Source organism: Lactuca sativa, chromosome 2, assembly GCF_002870075.4.
Source record: "Lactuca sativa cultivar Salinas chromosome 2, Lsat_Salinas_v11, whole genome shotgun sequence".
In the NCBI taxonomy this organism is placed as follows: Eukaryota; Viridiplantae; Streptophyta; class Magnoliopsida; order Asterales; family Asteraceae; genus Lactuca; species Lactuca sativa.
Window position 1 is genome coordinate 5420766 of NC_056624.2, and position 19567 is coordinate 5440332.

Genomic DNA, 19567 nt, shown 5'->3' on the forward strand with positions numbered 1-19567 from the left:
AACAACTAAAGAAGTTTGCAATCATTTGGACATATTGTATACTCAGTCTAATTTTGATAAGTGGTACCGGTTCTAATCATATATTCAAACACTTCAATGTAATATTATGAGAATATGAGTGTCCAAGATTTTTTGTTAGGATGTTCATTTTGTTTGAACTATTTTTTTTCATCATTTTAAACCATTTAATTTAATATGATATGGTTTTTTTTAAAACACATGATTTAGTTGTTAAATTAAATTATTACATAAGCTTTTTCAAATATTAGACCAAGTAATAATCATCCCAATAAATACAATTATTTTGAAATTTTTTACTAATTCTCTTTTTCTTTTTTGCAAAGGGATGCCCAAAATTAGGGTGATATATATGTGATGTAAATGAAATATCACATATTAGGGTGGGGTAGGGATCCGACATTGTATGGTGCTTCAATAGAAACCGGTGGGACCTTGACTGTTAGTGTATTACTTGTGCTATACTCTGTAGTACGTTAGGCAATGCTCTTAGTACCTAGATTATGACTGTTGACTGCATTACTTCCATTCATCCAAATCCATGGTATTTGCAGGTCAACAGCAATAATTGAGGCTTGTTCATACTTCAATATATTGGCCTTCTTCTTCACAATTCCAACCAGTTGTACACATACGCACTTTACAAAGCAGCAAAAACAGCAAGCATTAGCACAGGCGCATATAGTAGAAGAGGTATGTTTTTGTTGAAAGTTTTTCTCTTTGTTTATGAATAATTTTTCTTAGTTGTTTTTAGTTTTCAATCTATCGATCCTTGACGAAATTATCTGAAAAAAATGTTTTGCTTTGTTACTTGTTGTGGATTGTTCGTGTATGCTCCACATATAAAATCAAGTCAATGTTTAAATGAATGACAATGCCTCCTCATTTTCCCTCTTTTGATTATTGAACAATGTTTTGGAGGAATGGTTTTCTTAGGACAGATGCTTCCACGTAGAGATCAGTTCTAGCCCTAATAAACCCCCTAACTGTATCACTGTAGGACTCTGTTTACAACTAATAAACCCCTAATTAAAAGGCACGGTATTTTGTTCCTCATCTCTCACAATTTTACACGATGATGAAGATGTTGAAATTAACAATCTATTCCCACTTTCAATCATTTCAAAGAAAACCAAGGTTAAGTTGACAAGGGAAGACAAACAGCAAAATTAACTATGAATTTACATACACATTAATTTACCAACTATCAATTCTATTCTAGCCAAACTTATTATGTGTCCTGAATCCTGAAGGAAACTTTTTATAACACTAATTATCTATGGATTGTATATGATAATTGAAAAAAGATAGCTAAGCAAGTTAATAAGTAATAAGTTTTAACAATTTCATTGCCTTTTTTATCTGTTACAGGTCTCTGTAAAAGCTAGAATATTGAAAGATGGAGCTTGTATCTGCAATCATTAGTCCTATTGTTGAATCTTTAATTGCTCCTGTCAAGAAACAACTGGGATATCTCTTTTCATCCACGAATCATGTTAGGAACATGAATACTAAAATAAAGCTACTGGATGATACAAGCCGTGATGTCAAAAAACACATGGAAACAAACAATAGAAGTAATCTGGAGATACCTACTCATGTAACGGGGTGGTTGGAAGAAGTTGAAAAGACTAAAGAAAAAGCTCAAAGCATTCCAAGTATTGGGAGCGGATGTTGTAACTTGAAAATGAGGTATCTAGTTGGAAAGAAGGCATTCAAGACTACGGAGGAGATGGAAAGTCTTATTGATGAAAATAGTAAGATAATTTGGACAAATGCTCAAAGACCTCTTGGGAAAGTGAACTCAGAAATCGCATCCAGTTCTGCACCTTCGGATGGTGATGCCCAAAATCACTTCAAATCAAGAGAGAAGTCTTTTAAGAACGCCTTGGAGTCCCTCCAACAAGATCACAAGAGCAAAGTGATAGCCCTATGTGGAATGGGTGGTGTGGGGAAAACCACCATGATGGAGCAACTGAAAAAGGCTGCAGAAGATAAGAAAATGTTTGATTATGTTGTGAAGGTGGTTATTGGGCAACAAATTAACATGCTTTCTATTCAGCAAGATGTGGCAGTGTATATGATGGGCCAGTCCCTCATTGAACTGAGTAAAGAAGCTAGAGCAGATCGTCTTCGTATAACATTTGGAAACCTTCTAGAAGGTAGAAGAAAGGTTTTACTAATACTAGATGATGTATGGGAAACGATTGACCTCAAAGATATTGGATTGAGTCCTTTGCCCAACGGCTTCAAGTTGTTGCTGACATCACGAAATGAAAATATTTGCAAACAAATTGCAGTAGAAGCCAATTCGGAGTCAACACTAGTTCGAGTGGATGTGATGGAAGAGCCTGAAGCATGTAGTTTCTTTTGGCAAATTATAGGTGTTTCAAAACAATATGATAAGGATCTCAAACAAATAGGAAGTGAGATCGTGAGAAGATGTGGTTTTTTGCCCCTTGCCATTAAACTCATCGCCAAAACCCTTCAATTTCAAGAAGTTTTTGTATGGAGAGATACTTTTCAACGGTTGAAGAAGAAGAATCTTGATGAGAATGTGCAAGAAGTTATTAAGATAAGCTATGATTATATAAAAACAGAGGAGGAAAAGGTGATTTTTCTTCTGTGTGGCTTGTTTCCTGATGACTTTAATATCCCAATTGAGGAACTCACAAGATATGCATGGGGCCTACAGTTATTAAGTGAAGTATCCACTTTGGGAGAGGCTAGAGACAGGACAAAAATGTGTGTGCAGAATCTTAGAAATGCAAATTTGTTGATGGATAGCGATTGCATTGGGTGTGTCAAAATGCATGATCTTGTGCTTGCTTTTGTCATAAATACAGTTTCTAAAGGTCATCATCCATGGATAATCAACCATGGTGATATTTCAAAGTGGAGTAGAGCTGAAGTGAGAGAGTCTTGCAAAAGACTTTCTATTACTTGCACAGGAATGTCTGAGTTTCCTGGTGACTCTAAGTACCCAAACCTATCACTTTTGAGACTTATGGATGGAGATAAGTCACTTAAGTTTCCTGAAGGTTTTTATGAAAAAATGGAAAATCTTGAAGTTGTAGCATATGAAAAAATGCAGTATCCGTTGCTTCCCAGATCACTTGAATGCTCCACCAAGCTCCAAACACTCATTCTCCATCAATGCCTATTGATGTTTGATTTCTCTGTTATTGGTGAACTCATGAATCTGGAAGTGCTCAGTTTTGCTCATTGTGGCATCAGAAAGTTACCATCCACAATTGGAAATTTGAAGAAGCTAAAGCTATTGGATTTGACGGGGTGTGTAAATCTTCGTATTGATGATGGTGTATTGTTAAATTTGGTCAAGCTTGAAGAGCTTTATATGAGAGTTGATGATAGAAAGGCAATTAGGTTCACAGACAGCAATCGTGTTGAATTAGCAGAGCTTTCAAATCATCTTTCTGCATTAGAAGTTGAGTTCTTTGACAACAATGGTACGCCCAAGAATATGCTGTTTACTGAACTTAAAAGGTTTAGAATCTCTATGGGATGTGGTTTAGGAGACAATACTCACAAAAATATGCACTCATTTGAAAACACATTGAGGTTGGTCACTAACAAAGATGAGCTGTTGGAATCTACAATGAATGAGTTGTTTGAGAAAACCGAGGTGCTTTATTTGGAGGTGGATGGTATGAACGATCTTGAAGAAGTTTTAATGGAATCAGTTCATCTCCCTCAGCAAGCGTTTAATAATCTAAGAGTCCTTGATGTGTTCAAGTGTGAAAACTTGAGGTACCTCTTCACAGTCCCTATTGCAAATGGTTTGGTGAAGCTTGAGCGCCTCACAGTTTCAGAGTGCTCTGTTCTTGAAGTACTTGCACATGGTGAAAATGGTGGAGCTGAGAAAATTAAGTTTCAGGGGCTAAAGTTTCTAGGATTGGATAGGCTACCAAAGCTGATAGGTCTTTGCAACACTGCTAATGTAATTGAGCTACCACAGCTGGTGGAGTTGGAACTTGATGGCCTTCCTAACTTCAATAGCATTTATCCAAAGAAAACATCTGCAACATCTTCTATGTCCAGTAATGACTCTGCAATTCAACCATTATTTAACAAACAGGTACCTCTATATTAGGATTTATGTTGACAGTTTCATAGATTGACTTATAATCAACAAGTCTTAATTGTTGTGCAGGTGCTGATTCCTAAGTTGGAGAAATTGAGGATTTGGAGGATGGATAAGCTGAAAGAGATATGGCCTTATCAAGTTATAAGTAGCAAAGACGTTGATGCCTGCGTGTTGAGAAAGATTGAAGTGAGGGGATGTGATAATCTTGTGAATCTGTTTCCAACCAATCCCATGTCTTTGCTGGGTTGTCTGGAAGTGCTTGATGTTTCTAATTGTGGAAACATTGAAGTGTTATTTAACATCGACATGAGTTGTGTTGGTGAAATTGAAGAACACAGTAGCAACTTGAGACAAATTGAAGTATCTAATTTGGAGAAGCTAAGAGAGTTGTGGAGGATGAAAGGTGAAAGTAGCTCTGATATCCTCATCCGTACCTTTCAAGCTGTTGAAAGTATAGAAATAGAAGAGTGCAAGAGGTTTGTAAACGTATTCACACCGACCGTCACCAATTCTGATGTGAAAACAGTTATGAATGTGAGTATAGATGGAAGGAGACCTTCTGAAGAAACCAGGAGCAACATTGAATTGGTTCAGAACAGCCAGGAGGTATGTGATGTCATTGAGCTTTCAATTTCTCTTTTGATGTTAACAACTTATGTATATGTGTCTCTATACATACATACACGTATATAACATATCACACTACAACAAATCAATCAATTCTACACAATTCTTTCGATGTGTTCTGCTAGATTCTCACTCTTGAATTTCAATCACACAAGGATGGAAAGGAGAAATACAAGAAATTATAGATCTCACACTGGAAATTGATGATCTAATGATCAATTTTACATACATGTGATAGAAATCTGGCGGTTTGAGTTGCCAAGATCTCCCAAAGCGACTAATCTCTAAAATAATTGATAAGATGTCTCTCCTAACTGATCTCTTACAATATAAAGGCATAACTGAAATAGTTAATTTACTTATTTACCCGTGCTGCCCACAATTGCTTACTCATGGTTTAAATCCTTTCTTGCCTCTTTGTGAATAAGTAAGAATTGGTTTATTTCCCTTCTTGCCCCTCCTTGAATATGTGAACATGAGTTATATTTATTTGTAATTATATTTGTTGTTGAGATATGTGCAGATTAATGTAATATCCAAGGAAGAGATCATTTCAGAGGTGGATGGTAATATTCCTGACGTTGAATCCTCAATTCATCCCAAACCTTTTAACGTTAATCACCTTCAAGTACTTGGCTGTAAGGATGTTGAAGTGGTGTTTGAGATAGAGAGTTCCAGTAACAGCAACAGCACCACAGATTTCACAACAAGTCTGCATAAATATAATCATCAACCACCACCACTACTACTTCCCCACCTCAAGTCTTTATATTTAATAAATATGGAGAGGATGAGTGATGTGTGGAAGTGCAATTGGAAGAAACTTGTAATTCATCAAAACCAATCACAATCCTACTCATTCCACAACCTCACAATCATACACATGGAAAAGTGTCATACCATAAAGTACTTATTTTCACCTGTCATGGGCAAACTTCTTCCCAACTTAAAGGATGTCTGGATACATGAGTGTGATGGTATTGAAGAAGTTGTTTCAAATAGAGATATTAATGATGAAAATGAAGAAATAATATCTTCTACTCACACAAACACCATCTCCTCCTTCCCTCTTCTTGATTCTCTCTACCTTTTTAATCTGCCAAGCCTAAAGAGTATCGATGGCGGTACTACAATCACAACTACTTCCATCCATGATCAGTTCCAGGTATATTTGATTTCTTTTAAGCGAATCCTTTACATATTTCAGTTATTTGTTTTATTTAAATATATATTTATTTTTAATATTCTATTTTCCATTAGCTGCTTTATATAACTCCCTAAGCTAATTCTTCTGAAGCTGGAAAGACAAAAATAAATAACTACATGCATAGTATTTAATAGTTTTTTCATTTGCGTAGGTCATTAAGTTGATTTAGGATAAGACCGGATTGTCAGGGAGAGAAAAAAATTGATTGATGGATGTATATAAGTCATATGAAAAATAGAAAAAAAATGATTTTATTGATGCTTTTTTTTGTTCTGTTTTTTTTTTTTTTTTTTTTTTTTTTTTGTTTTGTTTTGTTTTGTTTCCTAGCATGCTAGTTTGGCTTAGTAAAATTCGGTTTGTTGTTTAAGAGAAATATCTTTTTTGCTGACATTGAACAAAACAATATGAAACTTTATGTAGCTGTATCTAATGTGCCAACTGAAAATATATAAATACAATATGTGACAATAGGCTCCTGTTTACAATTTCTTTTGTACCAGAAAAGTGTGCTATTCAAAATATTAACTTTAAGACATTGAACTATTATAGAGTCAAATGTCAATGTTGTCAATTTTGGAAATATCTCTAGATCTTAATTTATCAAGTATAATTAGCCAACTTTTTACTGAAAAGGACTCCCTTGAAAAAAATCTTTGTTCTAAAAATGCTTTCGATCTATTTAGCATATTAGAATTAAGATAGATTTTATAAAAATACAATTAATGAAAATTTATAGATGTATAATAAATTAACATGAAGAAGATGATGCATGTATAATAATTTAACCGTTCATGTTAGTAAAATTATTTAAAACATGAAGAAGATGATGCATGTAATCAATGCAGGTATGGAAATATAAGCATATTGATTGCAAACTCATTTCCTAATAATAAATAAATTTAGAAGTACAATTATGTTTTCATTTTCTCACATTGAGGGGGTAATGGGTTATATAGTCCAATGATATTTGTTTTCTCTTCATAAATCATGGCACTATAATAATTTTGAATGGGGCCATATACAGAAAACCATTATATTTTAGTCATTTTTTTCTGTTCAACATATTTTCATTTACTTTCTTATTATAGCATCATACTTTCATTTCTTCCAGTTATAGCATCATACTTTGAAAAATATACCCAATTACACATGGCTACAATGGCTTGATAAGAAAAGTTGAAAGTAGAATGCTATAAATGGGTGGATTTTGAAAGTACCTATATGCTGGTCTTGGGTCATTTATTAAAGGCTAAAATGCTAGAAATAGCAATTTACTTTCATCGATTTGCTTATCAGAGCATCATACTTTCTCTTTTTCCTATTAAAGCATTGTAGTTTAAGAAACCCACCCAATTATAGCAGTGTCATCTAAATACAATGGATTTCTGTTGCTGTAATATATATATATATATATATATATATATATATATATATATATATATATATGTTGATTAATTGCTAATAAAAGTACTTCAAAGTCTGTTCATTTTCAAGTTTTAATTTGAATAAATGCTAATTAATTGTGTTAATTAGCACCCTGGCAGTTTTGTTTTTTCTTGTTTCTATTTTCTTTTTTGTAGCTGTTCAAAATCTCCTGTAAGCCTATATAATTAAGGCCCCTTTTATGATTGATTTAGTGTACCTTTTCTTTCATCCACCATCTACTTGTTCTCTCTTGCCAACAATATAAAGCATAGCATACAACTGTTTTCTTGTTTTTCGTTATTTGGCTATACATATAACAAGGGTATTTTGGTCATTTGACAAACCGTCTTCCTTAATGGAGTGGAGTCCAAACACCACAGTCTGATTTCTCTTAATTCAAATTTTCACCATAAAATCCAACATGAACTTTGTCTTTTAAACAATTTGAATCCTTCAAAAATAGGCCCAGATTTTGTGGCCTAGGTGGTCTTCTATAATAAACGAATAATTGGAAATGCGGTGCTATTTCTTGCATTTAGCCCTTCTTCAATACAAACAAGTAAAGTTCATAGTTACAAAATTTTGCATATTTTATGGTTTATATTATGCTTTTATGTGTTTATAGACGTGTTCCTGCAGACATGTGTGAAATATATATGTTGATTAATTACTAATCAAAGTACTTCAAAGTCTCTTCAGTTTCGAGTTTTAATTTGAATAAATGCTAATTAGTTGTGTTAATTAGCACCCTGGCAGTTTTGTTTTTTCTTGTTTCTATTTCCTTTTTTCTAGCTGTTCATATTCTCGTATTAGCCTGTATAAGGCCACTTTTATGATTGATTTAGTGTACCTTTTCTTTCATCCACCATCTACTTGTTCTCTCTTGCCAACAATATAAGGCATAGCATACAACTGATTTCTCGTTTTTAGTTATTCGGTTATATATAACAAGGGTATTTTGGTCATTTGACAAACCTTCTTCCTTAATGGAGTGTCCAAAAACCACGATCTGATTTCTCTTAATTCATTTTTTCACCATAAAATCTAACATGAACTTTGTCTTGTAAACCATTTGAATCTTTCACATGTAGGCCCAGATTTTGTGGCCTAGGTGGTCTTCTATGTTTATGCTGATTCTGTGTCTTTCAGAAGTATGCTTCTTATGATCCTTCCACTCTCTTCATGTCGTTGATTCTGTCTGTCACCATCAGAACCTCATAAAAGTTTCTGCTGAGGTGTCATGCCAGTGGTGACCTGGAATTTGTGAAAAGTCTAATGCCATTTATTTTCTCTTCATAAATCATGGCACTCTACTTCAGCTTGCCTTATGAAATCCACCCAAGTTTGGAGAAATGTTCTATGCTGACCACTTTGACCTGCTATAGCAGGTTAAAGTGGTCACAATAGAAAATTTTGTCAAAGTTGAGTGGCTTTAGTGAAATTAAGTGGACTAAACTTTGACAACCTTTTCAATTATGACCACTTTAACCTGCTATAGTAGGTCAAATTTGTCGATATAGAAAGAAATTTCAAACTTGGGTAGGTTTGATGAGCTAAAACTGAAATGGAATTGTTAAACTGCAAAAAAATGGCCGAGATATATTGCCCTTTTGTAGTTCAACTTACATTGTCGACGTTACTGAACTACCTTAGTTTTGGGAAGCACTTGTGCATGTACATAGCAAACAGCTAAGCTTTGTTAATTTAAATAGATCCATTGATTTTTCATGTGTTGTTGTAGTGTTCTCAAGTCGGTGTTGCTTCTTGGTTCTTATGCCAATACTCCAAACACATACATATATGGAATTGTCCTGCCCTATCAAGAGTGTTTCCATCCAATGTAGTGGGACAACTGAATAAGCTTGAAGTGTTGAGCATATCAGATTGCAAGTCAATGGTGGAGATATTTGAAAGTAAAGAAATAAACAAAGATGGTGTTGATAGTACTACGAATGTTGGTGATGGAAGTGATGATACTTGTACTGCAATCACCATCCCAAGGTCGGCTAATATGACTCTGCTTCAATTGTCCAACCTAACGATATTGAGAATCTATGACTGTGAAGTATTGGAATATATATTCACAAGTTCCACACTTGAAAGCCTCAAGCAACTCAAAGAACTGATGGTAGTTAAATGCAAGGCAATGAAAGTGATTGTGAAGGAAGACGGAGATTTACCAGAACTCAAGGGTTTCTTCCGTCGTCTCAAGTCCCTTACACTTGTAGATTTACCAGATCTGAAGGGTTTCTTCTTGGGGAAGAATGAGTTCAGGTGGAAAGCATTGGAAAAGGTTAAGATTTATGGCTGCCCACAAATGATGAATTTCACATCTGGTCACTCCATGACTCCGAAGCTCAACTACATACATACAGCCTACGGCAAGCATAGTCTTGAATGTGGCCTCAACTTCCATTTGACCAATGCTACACAAGAGGTATGTTGTTACTTTACTTCATCATTTAACCAGGTGATCAGCATGTCGTTTTATGATGTTCAACATATTATTTGCTTACAAATTTAGATGGTTCATATGCAAAACATAGTATTTGCTTACACTATGGGGGGGGGGGGGGGGGGGGGGGGTTCCAGGTCGGTTCATATGTGTATTCCGGAAGAAACACAAAACAAAACCAAATGAAGATACATATATAACCACTTCCCATCTTTTGTATCTATAAAAAGTTACGAAAATATGCAATTTTTTTTATTATAAGTTAATATTTCATTCCTAAGATATTAAGTGGTCTCTTATGTTATAAAAGATGTTATATTCACTAATTCATAAGTTAGCAATTTAATATTTTAATCAAGTTAGATGAAGTAAAGACAAAAGGCCCAATTGACATATTCACTGAGGGTGGTTTTTTCCATGTCTAAAGATTTTTGAACATATACTATACTAGTTTCCGTTTGATCAGAATCAGATCAACAACCCCTTCTTCTTTACAGTGTCCCTATTGTAACCACAAAAATCAACAAATACAGGGACCAAATTTGCAGTTTTCGCTAAAACGTATTTTAATTTGACAAAAAAATTGATCGGTTTGTAGAAAAACAAAGTATTCAATTAAAGGAATAACAAAATAAGCACCTAAGAAAAAGTGCTTCTAAAATTCACAAAATATTTACGTTCCTTAAAAATACAAGACTTAAGAATTTATATCAAATATATGAACATAAAAAATTATTTTCTTGTGTATTACAAATGATACTTGGCAAGTTCATTCTTATTCAAATCATTTGTAAATTTCATAGAATGTGATCGTTTGGTACCTGACATAAATCATTTATTAGGAACTTAGAACTAACATCTTCATTCGGTTAAGAAAAGAAAACACAAAATAGATGGAAATTGAAGCATTGCCTCATTTTACATATTTTCACTCATATCTGTTAACAAATAGATTTTTGTATGGAAGTATATATTGTAATTAAATCATTTATATCGTTTTCATCCAATTTAATTCAATTATCTAACATATTTTATAAATATTGTGATGCTAGTTGTTACTTAATCAAGTTCTTCTTTTCTCTCTCATCTTTTACAAGGTAAACATTTTTTTAGCGTTTATTACCTAAAATTGACGAAAATAGTATAGCTGAGATGATTGTAAAAGTGTAAGTATATCATCCATATATCATTTGTTGTATTTGACAATGCCATAAAAAATACAATAACATAATTATCTTTTTTCCTAAAAAAATTGGATGTAAATATTCAGTACATGAAAAATTACCCTTTTTGAAGTAGCCAAAACACTTAACTTTTACTTTTTATTTTATCCCCCCCACCCACCCACTCACCCACAAACTATCATTTTTACTTTTATTTAAAAAGACTCGACAATCATCGATAACAATCTAAATTATTTGAGCAAATGCAATATATAAAGCTGAAATTTTCTTCATGGTGCTCATCTTCACAAAATATAATGTAAGCAGTGTCATAAACTAGGTTGTTGATTGGAAATACATGTTGGCTCATTGAAGAATAACATAACTTGCAATCCTTATTATGTTTGTAATATTAAATGTATTTTTCTTTAATAATTGTCGTGTTTGTGATGATCTATCTATGTTTGATTTTTCTTAGCAGACTCAACTTCCTATGTGCTCTATTCCAGATATGATAATGCTAGTTCAGTTCCCATGGTCTTTTTCAAATTTAGTTGAAGTAGATGCACAAGGGAGTGACAAATTGTTGAAAAGCCACATAATTTTTCCATGCAAGGAGTTGCTGAATTTGAAGAATCTTGAAAAGCTTTCTATTATTACCAGCAAGTATGGTGAATCTAAAATAGAGGAGGTATTTGAAGTAGCAGAAGGGACAAATGAAGATGTGGATATTGAAACACAATCTGTTGTGGTATTTGAGAAGCTGAAAGAGGTGACTTTGGGTAGATTAAATAATCTGAAGCATATGTGGAAGAGCAATCGGTGGATAGTGTTGAACTTTCCAAACCTTACAAAGGTCTCAATTGAAAGTTGTAAGCTTCTTGGACACGTTTTCAGTAGTTGCATGGTTGGCAGTCTATTGCAGCTCCAAGAGCTACAAATAAGTAACTGCGAGAGTATGGATGTGATTGTGAAGCAAGTTGAAGATTCCAAAACCAGACCGACTACAAAGGTTGTGTTCCCTTGTCTAAAATCCATAACACTTGAAATGCTTCCAAATCTCAAGGGATTTTGCCTGGGGAAGGAGGCTTTTGAATGGCCAATATTAGATACTTTGGAAATCAAAGATTGTCCAAAAATAACAGTTTTCACAAATGGGCAATCAACTACTCCAAAGCTAAAACTAATAGATACAACTTTTGGATTGTGTCATGCAACGGAAGACCCAAACTCTTTCATAAAGACCAAACAAGAAGAGGTATATGGTGTCTCCTTTGGTTATTAGTAACAGATTAATATGTTTGATCCAACAAAACGTTTACTTTACTCTCGAATTTACAACTTATTGTAATCTCCTCTCCTACAGGGATGGGAGTTCTAGAGCAACATCAAATTCACACGTGCGGTTTGGTTCGTTTTGAAGTTAGCTATATAGCACAGGTAAGATTACATTGTACACTTATTTCCTTCTTCCCAATCATGTACATGTTTCTCCACCTTAGTTATCTGATCATTGAATTGACTTTTTGTCACAGTTGCTTGCTTACTACTCTTTCAATTCGGGTTATTGAACTTCTATTTTCAAGTAATCTTATCTATGATGTGTCCACTTCTTGTATTTAATTAAGCTGTGACCAACTTAGCAATAATTACACAAGTTTTTATTAATTGGTCTGTACATGTTCCACTATTTTAAATAGTAAATAAATTCAGTGGTTGAAGGTGCATAGAATGATAGTCCATCGTACATGAAACTTTCTTAGCTCACACCGGGTAAGAAAGAAAAAAAAAGTATGAAGCTAATTTGTTATAACATAAAACTTCTCTTAATTCAACAGATCTGTGCTCTTAATTTTTATGAACACCCGGTGTTTGATAAAATTCTTCAATGAAAAAAGACCCATAAACTTTTGGCTCCTCTTTTAAGTCAAGTGTATTAATGTTTGTTTTGTATATGAGCACTTAAATCTTGAGGAAGCGACTCCATTTCTCTCTTGTAAGTTGAGTGTGTCAGTGTCACCCATATAAAAGCTTTGTTTTTCAGTCTCTGAAATAAAAAGAATAAAATTTGGTTACAAATATCTTATGTTCAGTGCAGGTTTCCATCGCCACCTTCAATGAATCTGTCTCATGATGATTTTGAGTTAACAATTGTTCACTAAACCTAGATAAGTTACAATTATGCCCATGACTATGAGCCATCCATTGATTATTTTAAACCTATTTGAGAAACAGAACACTTATGCATATTATCTGATTTTTGATGCATCTGAGGTTTAACATTTTTTTTATAATCAAATTTAGTTTGATATTGGAGTTGTCATTATTTATAATCACGCTCAGATTTTGAAAATGCCACTTATGTAGAAATTATTTGATGAAAAAAACATTATATTTTCATTCATTGTTTAATTTGTCACTTTGTGCATGTTTTTGTCGACATACGGTTGTACCATATGATGACATGAAAATTTTTATGTGGTGGCTGGTTTAGTTGGATTAAAAGACGTTACCTGTCAAGTTGATTTTATGCAGTGGCGGGCTTAGTTAGAAATATTTGATGAAAAAACATTACATTTCCATTTCTTCACAATCTTCAAACCTTTGGTCATTTATTTAAAGTTGCGTAATGATCAATGTTGCATACTTTATGTCAGTTGCATAAATTTGTAATGAAAGTGAAACACTGTTGCAGAATTTGTCTAAAAAAAATAAAAAAAATTGGTGCATAAACTGGTCCTAGAATGAAACATAGTTGAATAATGAATATTATGTCTAAAAAAATATTTTGTTGCATAAATTGACTAACATGTGCAATCAATGTCCGTGGCTTAAACATGTTAAATCATATGGTTAAAAATGTAATTCACTCACTTTTCTTAGAAGCATATGGTTCCGAATACAAATAGAATCCTAATAGATAGATGAAAATAAAATCATATTCCTAACCATCAAACGGCTCCTAGGTGATTACTTCTTCCCTTTGCTCGACTCAAACGGCTCTAGCTTCGGCCGCAAAGAGTTGACGTTTGAGATTGGCTATTTCTTTCTCAAGAGAGTGTATGTAGTCTGTATCACTTTCCTTAATAGTGTGTGAGTCTGATAGGGCTTCCGATGGGTGGGGCTTACTAGGTGTATCCTTAACGTCCTTTCCTTCATCTGACTCCTGGTCAGATTCATCATATTCGTAATCAGTTACCACGTACTCTTCCGGTTCCACTCCGGGTCCCACCTCCCATTGTAGGGCCTCCTTCAGGCTTTTCTTCAGGATTGTCATCTAGACCCACCTCAATCTCCCTATAGACTACTAGAGCTTGATAGTAGGGGTCGTCTTGCTGCATTCCTGCCATATTGCCCGCGTGGGAAGTATAGGTGTGAAAAGTGTGTGCATTGGGGTGTATAAGGATAGTATTCTTAAAATACTCCTACAATGTTTATTTTTCTTAAGTTTAGTTCCTCTAACCTATTTGGATAGTTAGATGGTAAGCTTTCGGTTTATTGACCATCACGATTATTCCCAAACATATGTTGATCTTACTTTGAATGAATGTAGTTGATTAGGCTACATTGATCCCCAATACGATTACATAACTGCCCTGATTAAATCGCAATGTTCAAATCCCCCAAAAACTTTTATTGTATAGTATCATGCTATTATTCTAAAACACGCACATAGGTAAGTATTTTATTTACTCTGTTCAGAGTTATTTAGCCCCATTGTGTTTATAGTTGCATATCATGTATGCTTAGATATGTTAGTTCACTATAAACAAAGCTCTGATACCAACCTGTCACACCCCTGAACCAGACGACGGAAACGTCCGGGGGTTCGTGTGACTTAAATTGAAATATTATCACAATGAATATACAAGAAACATAACATAAACATGACCATGCAGTAATACATTACAACTGACCTTGTTCACATCAAGTACATTGTTTACATTACAATATCACAGAGCATAAATTGTTTAACGATTGACATTTGCACAAAAGAAAGAAAAAGGGAAGAGGGAAAAGGGAAGAGGGAAAGAAAGAATGGCATGGAAACATGAGATCATGCATAGTCACATGTTGTGTAATATGCTTAGATGACCACTGAACAATAATGAGGTGGCTAGCACTCATTAATCTTCTTAGTTTCTCCGTTTTTGTATTGGGCCGAAATGGGCTGAAGAAAGAGGAAAGGAATCACTTTGGCCCATTCTTGGTCTTGCTCGAAAGTGTGAAGTCTCTATACAAGTTTTCGGCCCATTGGGCCTTTAGGGTAGTTCATGGCCCAATGAAATCCAATTGGAGAGGGTTTACGGTCCAATAAGGAATTTAATTCACTTATGGCCCAATAAGGCCCATTAGTGTAAAATGATCCATTCTAGACCCATAAGGCCCAAAAGGTTAAGTTTCATGAAAGTGGGTCCAATTAGGGCCCATTTAAGGGTTCTAAGCCCAAAGTAGTCAAATTGAAAGCTTATTGGTCCATTAGGCCCAATAAGGAAATCCTAGTCCATAATGGATTTAGGTCGGGATTCTTAGGGTTTTCAAACCCTAACTTGACTTTGTAATGTTTTGCATGAAGTTTGGGCTTTATAATTGGATTTTTGATGAAAGTTTGTTGTTATTGAATAACATCATATGCATATCAAGTTATGGTTACAATTTGTTGTCATTGATATTGTTTACAAAAGTATAGAATTTCCTAGCAAATTTGCTAGTTGTGACAGATACGACCCGTATGGGTCGATTTGGTCAAGTCTACCGACGCAGGAGATAAGTTCAAGATTGATGTTGGAATAAGTTTTAAGATTCCTTTAGGATTCAAGTTTCCTTTTTTACAGTTTCTTTTTATTAATGTATTAGTTTTGGATATTGATTAGGTTTTTTGTTATTAAGGATTTGTTTAGGTTTAGCTGGACATTATAAATAAAGCACCTTAGGAACACATTTTTCTTTATGCATGGAATACAAGTCTTTGACTGTTTTTTTGGAGAATTCCCTGTTTCTCGAATCACAGGCGGGTCGACTAAGGTTCTTACCTCCGGGAAGGATCTTGATCTTATTAAAGATCTATGTCAGATGCTGTTATTTCACCACCTGAAATATTAACAAAAAAAATAATAAAAAAGTTTCCAATTACAACTAAAAAGTTTCACTGCCCCTCCCCCAAAACAGAATCTAGACATCAGACATCAGGTAGCAATGCGAGTGAAAAGAGTGACAACAATACTGGTATAACTTACACCGACTCCAAAGGTGATTTGGAGACACAAAATAGGTATTTTAAACTTCTTTCAATCATGGAAATAAAAAGAGTTAGTTACAAGAATTGTCCTTGTGTTATACCCAAAGTTGCATATTCAATCCAACTTTGTTTTTTCTGTTTCATTTTGGTCCCTAACATTGGTTTTTGTTTCCGATTTATCACTGGTCCTGTAAAATGACATGTAAAAATAGTTTAAAAATAAACAAATTATAGAAAACTTTACATTTTTGTTCCTTAAGTATGGCTGCTTTTTTGCAATTTTGGTCCTAAAACGTTTTCTTTTGCATTTTTTGTCCTTAGTTGACATTCGTGTAATGTTTTTGGTCCCGGTTCCAAATTAAGTGACAATTTTTTCTCTATGGGTGTGATTTTGCAATTTCGATCCCAAAAATAGCCATTTTACTAGGAACAAGGGAAAAAAAAACGTTATAAAAATCTTAAATAAGGACCAAATTAGCATGACAACCTTTTGGGACCAAAATTAAAAACATCAGCTATACTCAGGGACCAAAAATGCAATGTACTTTAAAAAGAAACATATGAGGGTAGAAAATTCATTTTATTGTAGAAGTTGGACTAAACCTGAAATGTTGGGAATAACATAGAGACCATTCTTGTAATTACTCTAAAAAAGAATAAAACTTGGTAACAAATGTCTACCTTATAATGGGTGCAGTCTTTCATCGCCACCATTATGACGGTTTCGACTTTACCATTGTTCATGAAACCCTGAGAAATGACTATAATGCCCTTGATCATGAGCCACCCATTGTGAAGGAAACACCAATCAAGAGCAGTTACCCTACTACTCTTGAATCTGTCTCCGAGTCAATCATAATCTAATCAAAGTTTCCCACTCGTTCCTTTTCTTCCCCTTGTTCCACATTAGCTTCTGAATGCATGAACACAACAACACCGCCTAAAAAACAACAAATCCCTCAAAACAATTCACATATAGATTCAAGCGTCAATTCCCATTTTCATAAAAGAAGAAAGTCTTCAGCTTTAGCATCAGTCAAGATGGCCCACTTTGATTCCCCTGACCCTAAAACCAAATTTCCAGTTAAAGAAACCATGAATCTTGATGATGAAACCAAGAATGATCTAAAAATATCGTGTTCACTATGTGCAAAACCCACTGGGTCTTGCGGAAAATGACTATTATGTCCCTTGTTCTTTGATGTCGTTATCTAAGGTGCAGTTGGTGTCAAGTTGGAAAGGGAGAGAAAAGGGTCTCACATGTGTAGCTGTTGTGGTGTCTGATATTACATGTGTTGATGGGAGAATTTGGAGCAAAGAAGATGGATGTGTATTAAATACGGCTTTCTACCCTTTCTGTAGTGATCAAGTCAATTGCCTTGGGTTACATGTTGTGGCAACTGATTCCTCTAATGTGTAGCTTTTAAACAAGGTATCATATCAATTCATACTATTATAATATCTTGTCGCATATCCAACTGATAATTATTGAGGGCATATTGGTTATTTTGTTGATTTATGTTTTGGGAGTTGGGAGTTGGGATGTGATGAATATGATCACAAAATATCTTTGATCCTTCAGAGATATACAACCAACTTATATAACTTTTCTATATGCAGGTGCTCTTTTATTCTGAAAGACTAGAAATCCAACATATCGATACATCAACAACAAATAACGTAATTTTGCATACGTTTCAAATCGAAAGTGACTCCCTTAAAACATTTGCAACTTTTGTCTTATTGAAATCAGGCACACAGTCCCAATCCAATACATACCAAATGCAGTACAACCTGTTTTTTCATATACCGTCATGTGTAACAAACTGGATTTTAATTGTAGGAAGTCTCACCTTCTAGTGTTACAAGTTTGAGTAAAGGCGTCTCACAAAATCCGTTTGAGAAATTTGCCTACACATCTCCACAAACCAACTTGATAGGTTGAAGAACCACAAAATCTAAGGTCAAAAATCTATAATATCTTGTTATTTATAGATTCATTAAACGTATTTTAAATTCTAGTTAAAGTTAAACTATGTTTGTTGATCATGCAGATGAGATTACCAAAGAAAGTCCAAGTATCCACTTCTGAATATTAATGCCTAACCTTACATGTAAATTCTCAATCATTGCTAAATTGGTTTTAAACCTATTTGGGAAATTTAGGATCTATGGTTATTATATTAATTTCATGATACATTTGAGGTGTATGACCAATAAAATGTGACTATTGTAGTTGTAACATTCTTTATGACCAGCCATAGTTTTAATTTTGTTGTTTATAATGTTATTTTCCTGCTTTTGGACATGTTAAATAATCAACTCTAATACGTTTTAATTAAAGATATAATATTTTGATGTAGAAAGTTGGAATGATCAAATGATTAGTATTTAGTAGGTTAAGTGTTTTTAATGATAAATAAAATATTTTTTACTATAAAATAGCCAACAAGACCATAAAAGTAATATTTTGCTAAACATGAAATTATATTTCACTAATTCAACCATTTAAACCCTCGTCCAAGAAAACCAATGGGACCATTATGGACTATGAAAAAGAGAATACGGAAATGATAGATGTTGAAATGATGAAAGAAATATCTTACTTAAATTTGTATCACTCTTTATTGTCTAATCATTTCCCATTTTCCTATTTGTTTTTCATTTTTCATTAGGCTTCATGATTTTTGTAGATGGTGGTTTCCTGATAGTGAGGTCATAGATTAAATTTATGTAAATTTGTGCGTTCAAATGTTAAAGGTCATTCGAACGTATTTGCTATTGATATTTGATTATTTTTGCTATCATTAATTTGGCTCAAACGGAAAAGTACAACTCTTTGCAGTTAGATAAAAAAAATTGTGATCGAATTTACTTTGACTGCATTGATAAAATATGAAACAATTAAAGAAGTTTGCAATCACGTGGACATATTGCGTACTCAGTCTAATTTTGATAAGTGGTACCGGTTAGAGTCATATATTCAAACACTTCAATCTAATACTATGAGTGTCCAAGATTTTTTGTTAGGACGTTTTGTTATTAAAAGTTTTGAACTATTTTTTCTCATTATTTTAAACCATTTAATTTAATATGATATGGTTTTTTAAAACACATGTTTTAGTTGTTAAATTAAATTATTACATAAGCTTTTTCAAATATTAGACCAACTAATAATCATCCCACTAAATACAATTATTTTGAAATTTTTTACAAATTCTCTTTTTCTTTTTTGCAAAGGGATGCCCAAAATTAGGGTGATATATATGTGGTGTAAATGAAATATCACATATTAAGGTGGGGTAGGGATCCGACATTGTATCGT

The 19567-nt window shown here is 33.7% G+C and overlaps 1 protein-coding gene across 5 annotated transcripts; it reads left to right on the forward strand.

The window, feature by feature from the left end:
* The first annotated feature begins 555 nt into the window (after window positions 1-555).
* Window positions 556-14306, forward strand: LOC111914802 (uncharacterized). 5 transcript variants are annotated; one of them, XR_008230082.1, is made up of 8 exons: window positions 556-711; window positions 1390-4117; window positions 4193-4732; window positions 5277-5918; window positions 9127-9822; window positions 11482-12261; window positions 12370-12443; window positions 13097-14306. XR_008230082.1 is itself a non-coding variant. In XM_052768225.1 (7 exons), the coding sequence occupies exons 2-7, from the start codon at window positions 1418-1420 to the stop codon at window positions 12382-12384; spliced, it is 5373 nt and encodes a 1790-aa protein (XP_052624185.1). In that variant the 5' UTR covers window positions 556-711; window positions 1390-1417; the 3' UTR covers window positions 12385-12727. The 5 variants fall into 5 exon arrangements, 2 of the variants coding, with proteins under 2 accessions (XP_052624185.1, XP_052624186.1); XR_008230081.1 differs by having other exon boundaries at window positions 13102-14306; XR_008230080.1 differs by lacking the exon at window positions 13097-14306 and adding an exon at window positions 12539-12727.
* The last annotated feature ends 5261 nt before the right edge of the window (window positions 14307-19567 follow it).